Below are 19,824 nucleotides of genomic sequence, written 5' to 3'. Positions count from 1 at the left end.
TGTATATTTCTTGCAAAAGAAGATCGCCCTTAAAGTACATATCGCTTCTATTTAACTCACTCTAGTATTCAATCTTTTTTAAAGGAAAAAAAAAACTCCGATGCTAAATACGTGTATAACAGGCAAGCACGAAGGCACTTAACTAGAGCAGGAAGCCTGCTGCATATATTGTGAGGTAGTCTCAGGGTTATGGTGGGAATTTGAACTCCACTGTTCAACGAGATCAGGCCTGACCTCGGGCTCCCATTGGGAAGCATCATACGGATTACTGCTCATCAAACAGAGCTTCCGTAACAGGGATGTATCCAGCTTCGCCTTAGGGTCGTCCAGTAGATCTTTCTGCCGCACTACAAGATCATCAATTACCTGATTAAAGATCCAGCTTCGTGGTGTAAAGAGAGGATTGACCTTTCCCGAAATCTTGATTTTTTCCTCCGGATTGGGGATTAGTGCTTGATATGCTTCCGTCCATTCTATAACCAAATCCAGGGTATCATCTAGGTGCTCCTTTGCAGCATCTATAGGATATGAATTCTGCGCTTTCAATATGGCTAGTTGTTTTTCGTCGAAAAATAGTTCCAGGTAGGCAGTTGACAGACCCTTCATCGAGTTTACACTATCGGATGATGTAATAGATCCAGTGAAATTCTGCAAACGAACGAAAAACATGTTGTAGTCAATTTGAGTTCTCTGTAAAATTTCAAGCAATGGTTCAACAAAAGTAGAACAAAATTCTCTAACTACTTCTGCAGTTCGTTCGACACTGGATGCATCCTTGCAGTCTTTAAAATCAATATTCAGATCAATTCCCAGTCTTTTCGCCATAATATCCGCATATTTTGTTGTAAATCGAAACTTGTACTCGTTCCCACAACATCTAATAATCTCATTCGCCCTTCGAATTATTTTCCCCTCCATATCCTTATCCAAACCTTCGAAGCCACCTTCCAATACTTTTTGTAAAAAAGTTTCACCAGGTCCAATTAAAATAGCCAACGCTTGAGCAAGTTGCGCTAAATTCCACCACATAATACCAGGTTGATTCGCAAAACAATACCTCTTGGCGTAATCGTCATGGTTGGGGGTAAAGTCTGGTTGAAACTTGTCCAAAAAGTTGAAGGGTCCAAAATCGATGGATAACCCCAAAATAGAAGTGTTGTCCGTGTTTAAAACACCATTTAGAAATCCATATGCTTGCCAGTGTGCTACACACTCTGCGTTCAGATTTACTACGTGTCTGAAAAACTGGTCATATTTTGACTGATCTTCTATCAGAGGGGTATTGTCGTCTGATTGCTTTATCGTTGGGGTTATATTTTTTTGCTGATCCTCATCTGGAAAAAAGTCCTTGCCAAATACAGTCAAGGAAACGCCATTACTTGAATTCATAAAATTTTGGAACACATCCTCTATACAATAGTCAGCCAGTTTAACCAATCCGGGCAAATCCGCCTTCCATCTGAACAAATCAAAGTTCCCAATGCGGATCCAGCTTGGAGCAAATCTACAAACCACTGCACATGTCTCTAAGCTACTCCTCATAGCTTTAGTTCCCGGGAGCAAAGTCAGCTGCAGTGATCTTGTCGATGGGATTCCAATGTGGTATAGACACTCGCTTATAATAAACTCTCGTATGCTTGACCTCAGAACGGCCTTCCCGTCAGCAAACCTTGAAAATGGGGTCATCCCACTCCCCTTGAGTTGCAAAGTTTGCGTTTGGTCCATCCGATCCTGCAGTTGGAACAGGTTAACAACTCTGCCATCCCCGAGTTGTCCAGCAAACTCACCAAATTGGAACCCAGCGTAGGCAAGACTATACGGAAATATATTCTTTTCCACTGAACAGTACACCTCTTGCCCACTAAACAATTTCATACCAGTCTCATCACTAAGCAAATTGAGATCATAGAGTGCCTTTTCAGACACTATCAACGGTTTGTAGTTGGCACGCCGCTCAGGGATATTGTAGCTGAAGTGCGATCCCTTGGTTACTATATGTGGTGTATGGAATAGTTTCAAAGCCTTTTCGTTGTTCTGTTGGTAAAGGTCTATAGCTTTGCGTAGACTGTTGATTTTTTGATCAGGGGTCAACTTCTGCAGTATTTTCGATGACCCAGTCAACTTTATCGTTTGCAAGATTGTCTTCCTTTCTGTCATGTTATCTCGTGGTGTTTTTAAGCACCCGCGATGCAAGAGTATGTTATCCAGCAGTTTGGTCTGTTTAACAAGTAACGAGATGGTTGTAAGTGAAAGGGACTGTGGAGTAAGCAAAGTCAGTTCCTAAAATTCATCTACAAAAACTCATCGAGATTGCACATCCGTACAACAAGAAAAGATACAGCCAATAAGGGGAGGAATGGCTGAGCAAAGGGAGAGGAACGCAGGGAATACATGTAAGGAGTAGAAGCAATGAACCACGTTGGGACCACGTTGGGGACGTTGTGGGTGTCCATTTTTTTTTAGTATGTGATGAGAGGATGTGAGGGATCTTGGCAGAAAAGGGAATCTGCTTTGTCTGGACGAATAGTTCTAGACGGCAAGCACACACCCTTCAATGGGGTCATAAATGGTTCATGGTGACAGTGAACTCACTTTATCCATGTCACAAGCCTTTGTAATTCGTCAGGAATGCTACTTTGACACAAGTTAGGGGAAACGTGGCCGGACTCGGCTTTTATGTGCTGCTGTCTAAAATTAACAACAGAGATGCGATCAACACACGCACTGTAATACAATCCGTTCAACGCAACAGTGAGGAAGGTGTTCCAAAAATTAGGGTCGGAGGTCCAGAATCTTGTTCTGTCGCATGCCGAACAAGGGACCAAGATGTGGGAACCCACTAATCTCTCAGTTAATCAACGAACGTGCTTCTCAGAAGGGGAGTGGATGCCCATTGAAGGGATATTCCTTAAACAATTCATACTATGGGCAGTGTCCAATCGATAGACCCAAAAAACGATATAAATACAAACTACCAAGAGGATGGTCAAGATCCCACATCCCATATCAATACTTTCTGGCTTTGTATAAGTTGTTCTTCCTCACAGTTATTACAGAAGTATTGCTAGAAACGACCGGCAAACCACACCCTCAAAGTATTCAAGAAATGTCCAATTTATTAAACAAGGTCAGCGAAAAGTTGCACGGTGACAGCCACGACCACGACAACGAGAGAGACAACCGTCGTCAAGGCGGCCAACAGGACCAACTGAGACAACAGGGTCAGAACTTCAACCAGCAGCAAGGTATGGGTTCCCGCGGCGATGACAGCTACAACGATTCCCAACAACGCGGCGGGAACCGTTCCTGGGGTGTCAATGACAATGTCGACGACGATGACAACATGAACTTCGGCTCCACTGGTGCAGGCACCGGCAGAGGCGGTAACATGGGTGGTCGCCAACAGCAACAACAGCGGGGCAACGTTGACTACGGTTTCAAATCTCAAGGCGCCGGAGACACCTTCGGACGCGGCGACGATTTGGGCGACTTGGGAGACGACGACATCAACCAGGGTATGGGCAACGACTTCAATGACAACAGCATCTTATCGTCTGGGAACCAGTCTAGAACCAGATCTGCTGGTAGAAAGGCCAAGGGAACCACAGAATGGGACACCACTCAGCAGTACACTCGCGACCAAGAATGGTGATTTCATTCTCTTCTCCCTCTGTTTGGCTGCTAAGACTCTGATTTCTCCTCTATCTCTATTTCTTTATAACAGTTTTCGTATGTAAGGTTGTTTTTTATATCGTCTAAACAGAGAAGCAGCGTGATTGAATCATGCTTCTCCTCTTCTTTTCCTCTTCTTCAACTGATGAGTTGCGATGACTTCAATTTCCGGCATTCCGCCTCAAACAAAAGAGGAAAAACTGGAAAAAAAATGATGAAATGAAAAAAATGGGTGTCTCAGTCGATTTCTTACGTAAACGGGAACAGTTGCCTAAGACAATTGCTGCGCTCATCCACTCTTGTTATAAAAACAAATTAAAACGTTAAACCGCAGAGGTTACCAGTGTGACTAGTGTATTTTTTGCTTTTTCTAAAGTGCACGAACCTTTCTTAACATTCACTTACTTTGAAGAAAGATTAATTAAACGGAAAAGTCTCTTTACCAGTGGATAGATCTCACCAAGAATTCACACACACACACACACATATATATATGAACCATGTTGAAAGTGAAGCATAGAATTTCATCATACCCAAATGTTGCCAAAAGTGTTGGGTTTACAGTTATAAAAAGCAATAGTAAGATATGTGGTTTAAGAATAAAGGTTAGTACAGTGAAAATAAGACCGTTTAGTGCAGTTTATTACAACAAGCAGGGAAACAAGAGTCAGTTGGACTTTAGTACAAGTGGTTCGATGACAGACAAGGACGTACATCGAAAACCACTGACTACTGATTTTAGCTCTCATGAACACATCCATTTACAACAATCAGAATCGGAGCAGAACGACTCGTTTACACTTGACGGTGAGCACCATGCGAAGACTTTTAGTAAACCAGCGCATCCTACACTCTCCCATTCTCATTCTCACTCTCACTCTCACTCCTACGGCGAGGTGAATCCCCTGCTTGTCTTGAGTTCCAAAGAGATCAAAAAGAACCCCGGTGTAAGAATCACCTGGATTGGACTCGCCATCAACGTTGGGATTGCATTGGGGAAGTTCGTTGGTGGAATTGTGTTCCACTCTCAAGCATTGCTGGCGGACTCTGTCCATGCCGCCAGCGATCTCGTATCTGACGTTCTAACTCTAGTCTCAGTCCGATGGGCAACCAGTAAACCCACCAAGGAGTATCCTTACGGCCATGGGAAAATCGAAACGGTAGGCTCGCTTGCTGTTTCGACGATATTGGCGATGGCCGGTGTTTCAATCGGTTGGAGCTCCTTGTGTGCAGTGGTGGGTCCCATTATACCACACACCATATTGGAGACGTTGAGTGCATACATTGGATCGCACTCACACTCGCACTCGCACGGAGTGACAGAGGGGGTTACAAACATCAACGCGGCATGGATCGCTGGTGGCTCTATTGTCCTTAAGGAGTGGATCTTCCAAGCGACGAAGAAAATCGCAATACAATCGAACTCGAACGTTCTGCTCGCAAACGCGTGGCATCACCGGGTCGATTCATTGACGTCCCTAGTAGCGTTGGTAGCGATCACTTCAAGCCATTTCTTCAACGTTCAATCGCTGGACGCTATTGGTGGTCTTCTCGTTTCAGGTTTAGTTATCAAAGCAGGTGGTGAAGGTATGATTGAATCCATGAAGGAACTGATCGATCAGTCACTGCCGCATACGAATGAACAATACCTGAAGATAGATACCGTTTTGAAGGATAGCTTGGCTAAACTGGTGTCGAACAACAACTCCAATAAACCTTACAAGATCAAGGAACTGGTGGTGCTTCAATCCGGCAGGAATTACAGAATATCCGTTGTATTAGAGGCACCCAAACAGAAGTGGGACAATGTGTTGGGCATTGATGAAATGACCAACGTTACAAAGTATGTGCGGAATATGCTAAAGAGAGAAGTCAATAACATTGGGAAGTTGGAGGTCGAGTTTGTTCAAGAAGGTAGCACGGTCGATAATGGTGATACATTTCAGGACAACCGCAACGACAAGAACCATGCACATACACACACAGAAAACAGTGCTGATCAGCACAACCACCACAGTCATTAAATAAACTACGTAACTAATAGATCGCATCGAACTTTATAAACAACGCAACCGTTACCGCTGCTCAAAGAACCCCGATGCGATGCGACACCTTCGTCCTTGACATGAAACACGTCTTCAAAGAGTAAACAGTGAACAAAAAAACGCCATAAAAAATACATAATGAAAAAGGTCCTCCAAGTTTCTTCACCGTGTCAAAAGAGGTTCGGTTTGCAGCGGGCCTGTTCAATTGCGTAGGTTTCGGAGTTGAAAAGGGAAGCAACTGTCACGGTGGTTGTTCGATGATGATACAAAACATTTTGAACCACCCGAACTTTCATCTTTTTCTAGGGACTGCCTTCTTTTCTAAACTTGTCGGGATTTACATAATCGTATGGCTTCTCTCAAATAACCCCAGGAAACCACTCCCTGAAGAATTGCAGTACTCGACCATAGACGGCAATGAGGGTGGCAAGGTTCTTAGAGGCCAATTGCCGAACTCGAAGGAGGATGGCATAGTACTATCTGTTGTCGTGCCCAGCTATAACGAAACCGGGAGAATATTCAAAATGTTGAAAGACGCAATTGAGTACTTAAATACTAAGATGGCTGATCAATGGGAAATTTTGATTGTCGATGATGGTTCCGCGGACGGTACCAGCGAATATTGTCTGAAGTTGTCTCTAGAGGAATTCCATTTGAAACCAAATCAATTACGCGTTTTGAAATTCTGTCAGAATAGGGGGAAAGGTGGTGCTGTAAGACAAGGGATGCTACATGTCAGAGGTGAGTATGCTCTTTTTGCAGACGCAGATGGTGCCAGTCTGTTTAGTGATGTTGAAAAACTGATACAAAATATCAAAGAAATGGAGAAACCTGATACCAAAAGTGGGGAGAAATCGCCAGCAGTTGCGCTGGGATCTAGGGCACACATGGTGGATACCGAGGCCGTCATAAAGCGGACGTTCATACGAAACTGTTTGATGTATGGTTTCCATACTTTGGTCTACGTATTTGGTATTAGGTCGATCAAGGATACTCAATGTGGTTTCAAATTGTTTAATAGAGAGGCCATCGATTTGATATTCCCATATTTGCATACAGAGGGTTGGATTTTCGATGTTGAAATTCTCATCCTTGGATACAAGAAAAAGGTTCTCATAAGGGAAGTTCCCATCTCCTGGCATGAAGTTGACGGTTCCAAGATGGACTTGGCCGTTGACAGTTTATTGATGGCTAAGGACTTGATCATCATTAGATTGGCGTATTTATTGGGTATTTACAAGTCTAAACGCGAGTGCTGAAAGCTTCTGTCTTGTCCGCAATGATCTCTCTTTTTCAATTTTTTTCCTTTCATTACTACACTGTATATAGATTGTATAAGACTTGAAACGAGAAAATTTAATGCGATTACCGCTCCATATTGTAATTTGACAATCAGTAGTACTTGTAACAGATTAATTTTACAAATTTTGTCCCCTCTCCCCCTTTGACTCATTCCAAAGTAGCATATTTCACTTTTTTGTACCTTCAAAAAGATCGGTAGACAACGATGACAGCTTTCTCCGGATGATAGTACCGTTATTCAAAAAAGTTCTAATCAATGAGGCGTACTCTTTGCTATCCGTCGTGATATTCTCAAAAGACCGCAATAATGCTGGTGTGTTTATTTCTAGCTCGATTTCATGTGTCATCTCGGTATGTTTACCCTTCGCACCTTGGTTGTGATTTTGAACTTTTGTGACATCAATTCTGGTGCACGAATCGTTGTGGATGTAACTGGTACGTTCCTTTGTACGCTCGCTCACTGGAATTTGCGATTGATATTTTTCAGGTGGGTCATTTTCAGGTACGGGCAGTTCAATATTCAGAGAGATTTTAACGTCGTATGAGTCCTTTGGAGAGTACATGAGCAACTGCGATACGTGCCTCTTCTCTATAAATTCACCAACCCGGCCTGTTTTCACATCGGTACTCATTCTCAAGAAACGCGGTCTCTGGGTGGCAAGCCCAACTCTGTAGACCGAATCCTTTGTAAACGATTCGATTATACCAAATTTGCCTGAATTCTCCTTCAGATCCGTGATACCGTAGATATATTTCTTCAGCTCCTTGAAGAGAAGTTCGTCGATCGTTGGTGTAAGGTGTGCATCCAGTTCAGTAAAGATCGCCTGAGACGAGATAGGCGGCGACACTCTATCGGGACTCTTACCGTCGACAATAATCCCAAATTTCATCTCCAATTCAATGTACTTCCTCAAATCTGGGGCGATGGAGAAGATGGTGGCATAGACCCAGTCTTGGACAGATTTAGTCAAATCGTCATCTGGGATGATGTTTAGGAAAGAAGAATCAATTTTGAAATCGTTGGTATCTATATTTTGCAAGGCGTTCACTGTGGGTTTCCACTTCTGAGCCCATATGGGCACGTTCCGGTATTTGTTTGGTTTAGAGGTAGATGATATTTCGTCTAGTATCTGTAGATCCTTCTTGATGTTGTTCCTTTTCGACAACGACGTGGCCTTTTCTTCAAATATATTAGTCACCCCGGCGTCCTTTGAAGCAAGTTCAGCAGAGACCTTTGGTAGCGGTTCTCTTTCTTGAACGTTACTTTCTTGTGTTTCCTCTACTAGGCTCTTCACTTTCAATTCACCTGTTTCCGATTTGACCACCGGAGGTTCAACTTTACTCTGCGAAACAAATTTATCCGCTTCTTTAGGTTTGGTCACTTTCTTCTTCGAAGGGTTTCTATCTTGCTTTTCATAATCGAACTTGATATCATTGTTAAACTGAATTCCTCCATCATCACCAACCTCATCGTCCGTATCTGTCATATCGTCATCATCACCTCCATTTTTAGGGGACTCAGAGAGCATGCTTTGAATATTCGATGACGAGACGGGTAGGGGGTGTTGTTTTGGCGCCAGAGGTTGTAAATTTGGCTGAGCCTCCTCTAGTTTGGGTATCCTCTCAACCTCATCCTTTGTTGGTGCTAATTGGTTGTTCTCCAATGGTTTGCTCGAATTATCCTCCACCTCTCCCCCCACCTCAACGTTCTCGCTCATTTTCTGCAGTTTTGTCTTATCAGCGTCATCGTGGTTGACTAGATCGTCCAGCGACAGTGCGCGTTTCGTCATAGCAATTACTCGTTTCTTGATTCACGGAAAACTGCAAGTCAATTTATCTCTCCCCCTCAATGCTGGTGCACCTGTATCCAAGATTCAATGTGGTCACCATGAAGAATGGGGCAGAACGATGAAATTTCAAGTTTCGATGTCGTCAGTTTTTTTTCTGTTCAGTGAACAAAAAATCACTATGTGAGGGCGGGTAACAACCAGGTGACAGAGCCCTCGGATCCTCTACGAGTCACCAACGTTTACAAACTCTCTCCAGTTGAGAACTGTACTCACGCAATTCTATGAATGGAACAAACGATATTTACTTGCCACTTAATTGTGATATTTTAGCTTTATTTATGACGACGGAATATAAAAACAAATAAACGATGAAATGAAATAACTATTAGACGGGCTAGCAGTACAGCTCTCCCGGTCACTACTTCAGTAAGTAGTTGAGGCTTGCCTTGGCACAGCCGGGTTCAACACTGGCATCCTCCTTGACGTTCGAATCTGCCCCTGATTGTATGGGTCCGAGTTCTTGGTCAATCCCGGCACCCATCTTATTCCAATGTGGAGGCCTTCTTTCAGCTCCAAGCCATCCAATTATTTTTGGAGGACTGGTGGACTCTACTCCGTATATGGGCCTTATTGGCTGTACTTGGTCCCCTAAATCTTCCTGCTCGGGCATCATTTTTGCGGTCTGTGACATATTTGAGATCGTGGCTTTGAAGCTGGGAAGCCGCGTGAACTGTGGACTTTTCGGACTCAATGCTTGTGGCTGCCAAGGTTCGGACAATGGTTGGTACTCGTTGTGGTAACTTGGTAAAGAGCCAAATACAAACGGTTGCTGATTGTCGGGCCGTCTGGGAGAATTAATGTTGCCGTATATGGGCAGGTAGTTCTGGGGTTGTCCCCAAATTGGGTACTTCATGGTTTGTGGATAAACCCCATGGAACCTCCCCCTGTCAAAGGATGATACACTTGTAAGGGGGAACGATGATGAAAAAATGGGGGAACTTTGCCCCAACGATGGTCCCATGTTCCTTGTTTGGAAGGGCTTCTTGTGTACTGAATCCCTATGCTGTTTCAGATTGTCCACTCTGCTGAAATATTTCCGACAGATGTAACACTGGAATGGTTTTTCACCAGTGTGTTTCCTTGTGTGTCTTGCCAGATGTTCTGCTCTGGTGAAACTCATGTTACAGTCACCAAACCCAGAACACACGAATGGTTTAGTCTTTCTAGCTGTTTTTTCAACCTGTATTTGTACTGTTCCGCACTCTTGGGACTTGAGCTTGTCATTTGTGATATGAACCTTGACTAATGATACTATCTTTTTGCTTTGAACTGACTTTAACAATGGAGTAAAGTTATAAAGTCGAATTGTGTTTGGTTTACTGTGCATTTACATTTTGTCGATCACTAATAGTTCAAGAAGGTTATTTGTATTAACCTTTTCAAAAACTTCGAACTAGAAACACATCTCTGTTATATTTATACGTTTCGAATAAGAAGCGCAAGCGTGTTCAGTAACGGTCGAAAAGGACTTTCCGGCCCCATGGAACCTCACATCGGAGTTAAGTCCCCCTACACTCTGCAGCCGTCCCACTCACCCTTCCCCTCCTCCCGCTCCCCTCCCCACCGTCTACAGACAAGACCGTATTACAATATTTAGTCACATCTACACTTTTTCACGACCGCGGTCTTCCATTGTACGGATCCATGGAAGGCACTGTTCGATAGCACCCGCAGGGAGTGGGGTGGCAGTGAAGGAACCCAGGCATTATCAATTTCCTGTTTCTTTTATGTTCGGAATCTCTCTTCGATGGAACTGCCCCTCCATTGCACCTTGCAATTCAACCACGGTAACTCAGGCTTCAGGGCCCTATTGTGTCCTGTTCCCGCTCCCGCTCCCGTTCCCGCTCCCCCCCGACACATCCCGCGGCTTCGTTTTTGAGGTGCAGCAAAGAATTTCGAAGCACTACGAACCTTAAACTTTCTTTTTCCTGCGGCTCCATCTTCCAGTGGCGGAGGCCGCACGCTTCGGCCTTCCTAAAGGGGAAAGCAGGGCCCGAAGAGTCTGTGGTTCCGGGTGCCGGGCGGCTCAGGGAACAGGAACCCTAAAACTCAAAAAAAAATAAAATCAAGGATGCAAAGCGAAGGGCTGCAGGATTCCCGCAGCAACCTTATCTTCTTCTCTGTTTCTCCGGGGGTTTGCCTTCAGAGTTGGAGAAGGAGTCGAGAGCGGCTATTATAGTACCAGCCGGGACAGAGAAGCCTCCGCACGCACCCATCTGCGTCATCTCTCCTGCACTTCGCGCTCCCCTCTCGCGTCCGTTCCTGCAGGGAAACAGTGTGCAATTCCCCCGGGGGGGGGGGGAGATGGGAAAACGTGGGTCGAGCTGCCGTTGTAGGGGGCTTTCTCTCTGCGTACGGGGAGAAAAGCATAACAAACCATCATCAACTGGGAATGACCCGCAAAGGCGCCGACGCCCTGAAGACGCTCGGGTAGAACTACACGCCCTGCAATCATTCACATATTGCAATATCCTCTTTTGTAATCTAGAAACGCGTCACAGGCCCATCAGAACGCCCTTCAGTTTATTGGCCACGGCTCTGTTTTTTGTGTTTGTGTTTGCTTTACAGAACATCCAATTGAAACGTGTATTTTTGTTGTTGTTGTATATCAGATAGACGTATATATGTATATATCAAAGGTAGGGTGACCTACGCTCTCTCCTTTCATTTGTTGGAAATTGCTACAGCAACAGACTGGAAATCATCGTGCGCGATAGAGACACTGACAGATTTCACACCGGCAGCTTTGGCTGACTTTTCAGCAGCCCCAGCAAGCTTCACTACAGGGGCATTACCGTTGACACGGACAATTTCAATGTCCTTCAGGGATGCTCCAGAACCTTGCGATTTAACGCCAAGAGATTTGAAGACAGCCTCCTTGGCAGACCAGGTACCAGCAAACGAACTTTGAACGCACGGTTGCTTCTTACAGTACGCGATCTCCGCAGCGGTGAAGTTGCGCTCCACAAAGGTCTCGTTGTCGGCATTGACAGCCTGGATTAACTCAACGTCGACACCAACACCACTACCAGCTGTAGAGACAGTCTGCTCAGTCAAACTCTTGATCAAATCACTGGTCTCCTTGTTGGAGACAAAACTGGCGTCCTTTTGTATGCTCTTGTTGGTGAACACTAGTTCGTTCACATTCTTCTTGTCTGGAGTAACACGGGCTAATGGGTCCAAGTACACAGACTCCTCCAATTCCTCAGTGTATGGAGCGTGTTCTTTGCTCACGAACAGTTTGTTTTGAGTCATACCAGTATGGAAGTACTGGTAAGCGGCTTTGCCTCTCTTGGTGACCTTCTCAGCGTAGTTGCGGTATCTTTGTTCATCAATAGTAGCGTACAAGTAGTCAGGGTGGATAATAACGGCTTGAGCACCCTTTTGACCGAACCCGAAAGACGTCACAGACACGGCCTTAACACCGTCAGTCTTCAAAGTCTTGGATGGATATAGAACGTACTCGTATTGCTCCAATTGTTTGTCAATGTTGTCCGCGTTACGGTTACCTGGAACAATACCACTGTTCAAGATTTGTAGACCACCGTTTAACATCCATGCACCGGCAGCACCCTTTGGATGACCAGTCAAAAACTTCTGGAAGACACCCAAAACTGGGTTACCCTCAGATCTACCCAAATGTCTCATCATCTCATTGATGGTGGCAGATTCATTCTTATCATTGGCCTTCGTGGAAGTACCATGGAAGGACGCAACACCCAAATCATCAACAGTCAAACCGTAGGTAGCCAACGCACCTCTCAAAGGAGCAATACGTGGGTAGTTCCTGTAGAACTCGTTACCCCATTGCGCTTGAGCAGATTTCAATTGTTTTTGACCCTCTGCGTTGATCTCCTTGGAGCGTTCTGAGAAGAAAGCATCTCTGTCTTCCTCTGGGATAGCATCGACCTCATACTTCAACAGCTCAATCTCATCCTCAATCCATTGTCTGATTTGTTGCTCACGGTTCTTCAGTTGGCGTTTTCTGTACTTGATGTCCAACAATGGTGTGGCAAACTTCAAGTCACCGTGATGCTCTCTTGCTGTGGTCAAAATACCTTTACCTGGAGCAGGAACAGATCTACCAATCTTGTCAGTAGCAGTAGCAGTTAGAGCAACGATACCGTAAATTGGAACACCCATCTTCAAAGCCAAATCCGCATTCATGATTACCTGAGTACCAGAACCTTGAGCTTCCATGAAACCAGAACGTGTGGTAGTGGCTGGTCTGGACATTTCACCTGGAGTACGACCGTGTTCAAATTCTTCCAAAGAGTTTGAGGTAGCCTTCATGTTACCGAACTCGTACGAACCTTCTTCTTGGAAGTCATCGTAACCACCGACAATACAAATCTTAGCTTTACCAGATAAGATTGTCTCAACACCAATGTCGACGGATTCAACAGCAGTGGCACAAGCACCGACTGGGGTCTTGATTGGACCTGAAGACGAGATCAACAACATGTTAACCCAGGCGGACATAGTGTTGATGAAAGATTCTTGTAGAATATCGTTTTGAACTGCTTCATCCTTGTAGCGGTCCTTGAACATACCACGCAAAGCAGATACACCACCCATACCGGAACCGGAACAGTTACCGACTTCAGATACATGGACGTACTCGTACATTTCGTATGGGTCAGTAATACCGGCAGAAATGAAGGCTTCGACAACAGAAACCAAAACAAACAAAGTAATAGGGTCAACTTGGGAAATAGTGTCGTCAGAGATACCGTAAGTCTTGGCATTCCAACCAGTTGGAATTTGACCAGCAACCAAACGGTCAAATCTCAAAGCCTTTGGAATGTACAACGTGGCACCCTTCAGCAATTTAACAGAATACTCACCGGATTCAGGGATTTCAAAGATGTCAACTTTATCACCATGTTCGTGCTTGAACTGTTCCGCGGTTTCCTTTGAAGCTTCAAATGGTTCCATGTCATCTTCAACGATGATTTCCTGAATCATGTGCTTCTTCTTTGGATCGTAACCGTTGAACAACTCTGGTTCAATCAATCTGATACCGGCGTGGTCTAGGATGTAGCCCTCGTATTTGGCCTTGATGTCCTTGTCTTCGACTGGCTCGTTGGTCTTGGCGTCAACCCAACCGGTGTATGGACGACCCTTCAAGTTACCGTTGTGGTACTTGATCAGGTTCATCATCCAAGCCATCTCAACACAACCTTCTAAGGAAAATTCTCCAAAGGCCTCCATCTGCCATCTGGTTCTGGAAGAACCCCATGGGCCAACTTCAGCAAAACCGGTGACAACAATGACTTTCTCCAAATCTAGCATTCCCTCCAACTCTGGAGCAGCGAAGTTCTTGATTTCACTGTGAGGTTTCAATGTTGGGAAGTTCAACTGGATGTTTGCTCTTGGTTGGACTTCAACTTCCGTGTAAGCAGCATCAGCTTTATCACCGTTGACCACCTTGTGTTCTAAGGCAGTTTCAATGGAAACAGCCTTTCTGATTTCGGAAGTTTCAGTCAAGTCATTACGTAGCTTTCTAGTGAACTCCTTCAAATCAGTCAGGTATTGCAAACCACCGTTCAAATCGGCCATGACTGGTGCTCTTTGACACAATTCGGTCACTTCTGGGCTCAACAAACCTAACAGATTGAAAGCCATCTCTTGTTGAGAGAAAGTGCGGACACCCATCTTTTCGATGCCCTCGGCAATAATGTTGTTGGCATTCATCAAACCAGTACCTCTGGTCCAACCAATAATAGCACCGCATACAGTCAACTGGTTACCCCAGGACTCAGAATGCCATCTGTTAAACAAAGTCTCCAGGGACAGTTTAGATTCAGAATACAAACCGTCACCACCAAAAGTACCATGGTTAGGAGACATTGGCAAGATAACTTGCGCAGGTCTGGTCTCAATATCCCTGGCAGATTTCTGCTTCTTGACGAAACCCATAATTCTGTAGATGTTGGTCAACATGATTCTGTGGGCAAACTCGGACTTGGAGTCGATGTTCTCCAGTTCGATACCGTTTTCAGGAATTGCTGCGAATGGGATTATGACATCCAGATCCCAGCCTAGACCGCCATTCTTCTCGTCATCGTAGATGTAGTCGACCAAAGTTTCACAATCTTGCTTAGAACCTTGGTTAAAGGGAACGACAACCAGAGTAGAACCCTTAGCACCATATTGGGCGTACAAGGATTGGAAGTAGTCCAAGGTCGTCTTACTGAAGGCGAAGGTTGTACAAACAACTTTAGCACCACCTTGCAGTAAGCCTCTTAGAATATTCCCAGCGATGGAGGCTTGCCCTGCACCAGTCACCAGAACATATTTGTCCTTGAAAGTGATACCGTTGATGGCAGACTTCTCCAACCCGTCCAAGAAAGCCCTGGAAGAGTTACGATCGTATTTCCAACTGCCATCTGGTAGCTTCTTCTTGATGTGTAGGAAGGGCACAGTCTCTCTTGGAATGGTTGAAGAGATTGAGTTGGTGATCTTCGACTTGTTAGGCAAGGAGGCGATCTCCTTGGTGGAGTCCTTATCCAACGCGTCATCGATCTCCCCCGCCAGTTGGGTGGTCTGTGTGGAGTCGATTTCCTTCGAGTTGGACAAGAATTGCATCAATTCACCGTACAACTTCTCGAATTCGAGCTTTGTGGAGTCAGAAATGTCGTGAGTGGACGTTTGAGCGCTAATGGCCCTATACACACGAGTCAAATCCTCCTCGATCGTAGGTTGAGTCTCTTTGGTCAATGGACCACCAAGCGCCATTTCCTGCACGTACTGGGAAAATTTTCTAACCTTCTCTCTTGGTTCCTCGGTGTATTTGATGTTACCGTTCTTGTCAATAACGGTCGTTGGACCAGTTGGTTTGGAAATGTCTCTGAAGACTGGATCGACATTGATAACCTCTTTACAGTTTTCAATCAACTGTTCACCGAGGGACTTTGCCAGTTGGTAGTTTTCACCTTGAGATGTGTCTGTGTTTTTGATGTGGTACTCCATGAACCTAATCAGCGCCTCGTTGGATCTGTTCATGATATTGATAGCCTCACTGACAACTTCTCTGTCGACGTTTTTCAAAACACCGTGAATGATCTCGAAGTACAACTGTAGCAGTGACTGTTTGGCCCAGTTCCAAGAGGAGTCAAACACTCTAGCCTTTTTCCTTGAAAACTGGGTGTTAATGGCCCCCACGTAGAATTCTCCGAGTTCCGCAGTGATGAAATCCAATTGCGATTGCAATTCAGCGACTGCATCCTTCTCCTTCAAAAGTTTTCTTTCCCCGTTGTTCAAGTCCATCTTCAAGTACCTTGCGAGCACTTGCAACTGTTGACGAGCGAGCACTTTGTGGTCCTTTGTCAATTCATCCAAGCGGCAGAATCGATAGCGACAGCACCTGCGCCACCAGCGGCGCCACCAGCTGCAGCTGAACCTGCAGATGCGGCAGACAAGTCCACGGATACGACAGACGCATTTCTTCGTCTGTTCGTCCAAAAACGCTTTGGCGTCTCCCTCGGAGCCAAGACGGCCCGTTGGTTCATTGGTCAACGCAACAAGCAATACACCGTCCTGTCTACCAGCACCAAGCCCCCAACGGGACTGTAAGTACTTTCTGGCCACGGTGATGGTGAACCCACCGGGCATCTTGGAGGACATCAATCTTGAGATCAAAGACGAGGAGTGTTTCCCCAAAGATCCACTGAAAGTATCTTGGAAAGTCTCTGCCAATTCCTCTAGAGGTACTTCTTCTGGCTTTTCAGGTGTAGCACCGAATTCGTTCCCCAGATCACCAAGGATTTCGTTTTGAACGGTAGATTTACCACCAACGAGGTCCTTGATAGTCTTCGACATGGAGACGGAATCCAAAGGTTTCTTCAACTTGTGGGCAATCAGAGATTGCAGTAGTAGCGCGGCGGTTACTGGAGCATCTGAAATCTCCGCAGCAGCAGCGGCTGGGGCGGCGGCGAACTGGGGCAGGCGCAGCAGCAGCGGGGGCAGGGGAGCAGGTGCCGTCGCAGCCGCCACAGGAGCCTCAGCGGCTGGTTTAGCCTCTGCAGCAGCGGGAGCCAAATCGGATGGATCCGGAGTGTAGTAAATCTCCTTAGCGTCCTTTGAGTAGCACAAAACCTGTCTCTGCAGGGACAAAGCAGCGTCGTAGGACTCGTACTTGTTCTTCAGAGTTCTCTGAGCCATCCCAGCCAAAGTGGGGGATGGGCCAATCTCGACGACTCTTTCAGTGTTGAAATCTTTCAAAAAGACGTCCTGAGTCTCGATCCATCTCACTGGAGACGCAAACTGGTACGCCAACAGCTCTGTCAGCAGCACATGAGCCAATTCCTGTTCGACTTCAGGTTTCATCACCATTTTTGAAGACGTGGGTGACTGTAGCAAGCTTGGTTGTTCTTTACTTGGAGTCGTTGAGTGTGCAATGCCACGCGCTGCTTATATACTTCGATGGTGGGAACCCTATACGCAATCTCAACAAATATCTCGCCTCGACCAATTTTTGCGCTGCATGTGATTTTTTTAACGCCGTTGAAACCCGCTGCGGCCGGGTTGCGGGTAACCCTCTCGCTGCGTTTCTCGAAGTATAAAAAGCGGCTGCTGTTCAGCGTTGTGTTCCTCCTGGGTGTCTCCTCTCGCGCTACTTCTTGTGTTGGCAGAAAACGGTATCCGCAAACGTCAAAACAAAGCCTTCCAATTGAACCGCCCGTGGTGTCACACCGCGACTCTCTTAGGGCTTCTTACCGCGGTTGCGACCGCACCAAGAATGCTCACAACCCAACGGTTTATTGGAAACTAGTTTTCGGTATATCAATGTATACTACATACCCTCTTTCCACCCCGGTTCGTAAAAGAAACTCGCGTGAGTGTGGTCGTGGGGGGGAGTACTTTCTCTCCTCTACGACTCACGAATGCGTGATCTGACCGTTACTATATTGGGACTAAAATATTTGGGTAATATTCACTCTTTCTTGGTAATTGTTACTACTTGTATAAAAATAAGAAAAAGCCAGTATATGGGCTTGCGAGAGGGGAGAAAAGATTAATACTTTGGATTATTGTAGGTAGCCTCCTTCGAGGCAGAGAAAGAAAAAGATACACTGGCGTCACTTAGTTACGACGAGTGACGACGACGGATGGTACGACGACGACAACGACGACTACCGCGAAGATACAGAACAAGATGATGTAGCATCTTATCTTGTTTCTTCTTGCTCTTCTCGCGGACTTGACCGCTTTGTTCGTGTGCCCGACACCTTGTTCCACGTCCTGCTGAGCCTCCTCGACGTTCTGGTCGATCGCTTGAACGTTCTCCTCCTGCTCGATAACGAGCTCCTCCATGTCTGAGAACAACTGGTTCAATTCCTGCATGGTCTTCTCCAATCTGAGCAACTCCTGGTGTCTCGCCTGCACCTCGGCCAACGCGGTCTTTGCCTCACCACGTCTGTTTGCGTTCAACAAGGCCTGCGAGAAGATCTGTTGTCCACCAACATCACTAATCGCCGCCTCGACCTCCTCATCTGTTGCCTCCGGCTGAATGACTTTGTACTGTCTGATCGTCTGTTCTTTGTTCTCCTCTTTGTAATTGGAATCGATGATCCTGTAGTCAGAGATAAGCTTCAGAAACCGTTGTCTCGAGTTCTCGGCCTGTTTCTGCTTGTTTATATCGTGGATACCTTCCCGCTGCGCGTCTTTAATCTCGCCCTTCAAAGTGTACTGCAAGTCAGACGCCTGGGAGATGTAGTCATCGAGCGTGTGTCTCAATTGCATCTCTTTCTCCTCGTTTATCTCAACGAGCAACTGCCTGTGCAGACTGTCGATGTTATTTATCACACTCTCGTACGTCTGCAACCTGCCGTTGATCGAGTTTATCCTATCCATGAACTGAACGAAGTCGTCGCTGTTCCCATTAGCAGAGGCCGCGACACCGGTGTCACCCATGGCATAACTGTCCTCAGCGTACGGATTCTGCGCCCCGTGACGGTCATCCTCCGCGTAGGGGTTCTCGTGGGCATAAGGGTTCTCGTAGCTCATAGTGTCCGCGCGAGTGCCGTTCTGGAGATGGGTAGAGAGAAGACGCCCTCCTGTGTCAACAACAAGTGCAAGTGTAACCAACACTGGCGCATTTCGTCACAACAATCAAATAACAAGAACAAAAAAAAACAACCACAAAAATGCAGGATGTAACGATAAACGGCGAACGACAGAAAAGCAGCGAAAAACTCGTTCAATTTCCCGTTGCGGCCGGCGCGCGGTGCGCGGTGCGTTCACCTGTCGGGAAACTGGCGGCGGCGGCGGCGCTACCAGTGCCGGTGCGGGCCAGCCGCTGCAGCTGGTGCTGGGCGCCTCTGACGGTCGCCAGGGCGTCCAGCGACTGTTTCAGCTGCACGATGCTCTCGGCGAGCTGCTGTGGGGCGTCGGGCATGCTCGGTTCCCCGGGGTCGGGCTCCCGCTGGGGCTCTTGCGCGGTCTCCAGCTCTTCGAGGCGGCGGTCCACGTCGGCCAGGTACGCTCCCATGCCCGCAGAGTAGATGCCGTTGATGTGGGCAGGAGCGTCTCGGCGCAGACGCGACACGGCAATGGAGTGGTCCTCCCACTGCTTGTATTTCTCCCGTAACCGCTCGTTCAAAGCGATGTCGAAGGGCTCCAAGTATCGGCTCTGCGATTCTGCAATTATATCACGCAACTCGCGTCCGTCCATGTCAACGTTGTCAATGACAACAGACGACGATACCCCGTTGAGCATGTCGTCCAGGTACGCCTGGATCCCCAATTGGACCTCGCGTCGTACTGTGTCGCTTTCGCCTGAGGGAGCTGGAAGCGTTCGCGAGAGTTTCTCCTCTAGACTGGCCAACATCTGGTCAGTTATGGAACGTACTTGCTCTATGGGGACATACAGCTTTTCCATTGCTATATAGAGTCTCTAGCACTTTACTCATCTCTCTTTTACTCTCCCAGCTTCTCCTAACGGTCTTTGA

General features: G+C 46.3%; 10 protein-coding genes across 10 annotated transcripts; 4 read left to right on the top strand and 6 right to left on the bottom strand.

Annotated features, from left to right (window-relative positions):
• Positions 1-138: 138 nt before the first annotated feature.
• Positions 139-2,157, bottom strand: FMP40 (Fmp40p; the record flags this gene model as incomplete). Its single annotated transcript, XM_022607504.1, has 1 exon — positions 139-2,157. The coding sequence occupies one exon, from the start codon at positions 2,155-2,157 to the stop codon at positions 139-141; it is 2,019 nt and encodes a 672-aa protein (XP_022464093.1).
• A 649-nt stretch (positions 2,158-2,806) lies between these two features.
• On the top strand, positions 2,807-3,652 carry GRE1 (Gre1p; the record flags this gene model as incomplete). Its single annotated transcript, XM_022607503.1, has 1 exon — positions 2,807-3,652. The coding sequence occupies one exon, from the start codon at positions 2,807-2,809 to the stop codon at positions 3,650-3,652; it is 846 nt and encodes a 281-aa protein (XP_022464092.1).
• Positions 3,653-4,172: 520 nt separating this feature from the next.
• Positions 4,173-5,696, top strand: KNAG0D00930 (cation diffusion facilitator family transporter; the record flags this gene model as incomplete). Its single annotated transcript, XM_022607502.1, has 1 exon — positions 4,173-5,696. The coding sequence occupies one exon, from the start codon at positions 4,173-4,175 to the stop codon at positions 5,694-5,696; it is 1,524 nt and encodes a 507-aa protein (XP_022464091.1).
• Positions 5,697-5,977: 281 nt separating this feature from the next.
• ALG5 (dolichyl-phosphate beta-glucosyltransferase) lies at positions 5,978-6,976 on the top strand (the record flags this gene model as incomplete). Its single annotated transcript, XM_022607501.1, has 1 exon — positions 5,978-6,976. The coding sequence occupies one exon, from the start codon at positions 5,978-5,980 to the stop codon at positions 6,974-6,976; it is 999 nt and encodes a 332-aa protein (XP_022464090.1).
• A 210-nt stretch (positions 6,977-7,186) lies between these two features.
• On the bottom strand, positions 7,187-8,809 carry CET1 (polynucleotide 5'-phosphatase; the record flags this gene model as incomplete). The annotated part of the gene is made up of 1 exon (XM_022607500.1): positions 7,187-8,809. The coding sequence occupies one exon, from the start codon at positions 8,807-8,809 to the stop codon at positions 7,187-7,189; it is 1,623 nt and encodes a 540-aa protein (XP_022464089.1).
• Positions 8,810-9,227: 418 nt separating this feature from the next.
• USV1 (Usv1p) lies at positions 9,228-10,196 on the bottom strand (the record flags this gene model as incomplete). Its single annotated transcript, XM_022607499.1, has 1 exon — positions 9,228-10,196. The coding sequence occupies one exon, from the start codon at positions 10,194-10,196 to the stop codon at positions 9,228-9,230; it is 969 nt and encodes a 322-aa protein (XP_022464088.1).
• Positions 10,197-11,533: 1,337 nt separating this feature from the next.
• Positions 11,534-17,206, bottom strand: FAS2 (trifunctional fatty acid synthase subunit FAS2; the record flags this gene model as incomplete). The annotated part of the gene is made up of 1 exon (XM_022607498.1): positions 11,534-17,206. The coding sequence occupies one exon, from the start codon at positions 17,204-17,206 to the stop codon at positions 11,534-11,536; it is 5,673 nt and encodes a 1,890-aa protein (XP_022464087.1).
• A 90-nt stretch (positions 17,207-17,296) lies between these two features.
• On the top strand, positions 17,297-17,770 carry KNAG0D00880 (uncharacterized protein; the record flags this gene model as incomplete). Its single annotated transcript, XM_022607496.1, has 1 exon — positions 17,297-17,770. The coding sequence occupies one exon, from the start codon at positions 17,297-17,299 to the stop codon at positions 17,768-17,770; it is 474 nt and encodes a 157-aa protein (XP_022464086.1).
• Positions 17,771-17,956: 186 nt separating this feature from the next.
• SSO1 (syntaxin) lies at positions 17,957-18,880 on the bottom strand (the record flags this gene model as incomplete). Its single annotated transcript, XM_022607495.1, has 1 exon — positions 17,957-18,880. One exon carries the CDS (start codon positions 18,878-18,880, stop codon positions 17,957-17,959), a length of 924 nt encoding a protein of 307 aa, XP_022464085.1.
• Positions 18,881-19,073: 193 nt separating this feature from the next.
• NSL1 (MIND complex subunit NSL1) lies at positions 19,074-19,754 on the bottom strand (the record flags this gene model as incomplete). Its single annotated transcript, XM_022607494.1, has 1 exon — positions 19,074-19,754. One exon carries the CDS (start codon positions 19,752-19,754, stop codon positions 19,074-19,076), a length of 681 nt encoding a protein of 226 aa, XP_022464084.1.
• Positions 19,755-19,824: the final 70 nt, after the last annotated feature.

Source organism: Huiozyma naganishii, chromosome 4, assembly GCF_000348985.1.
Source record: "Huiozyma naganishii CBS 8797 chromosome 4, complete genome".
Lineage (NCBI taxonomy): Eukaryota > Fungi > Ascomycota > Saccharomycetes > Saccharomycetales > Saccharomycetaceae > Huiozyma > Huiozyma naganishii.
This window is presented reverse-complemented; position numbering and strand designations above follow the sequence as displayed.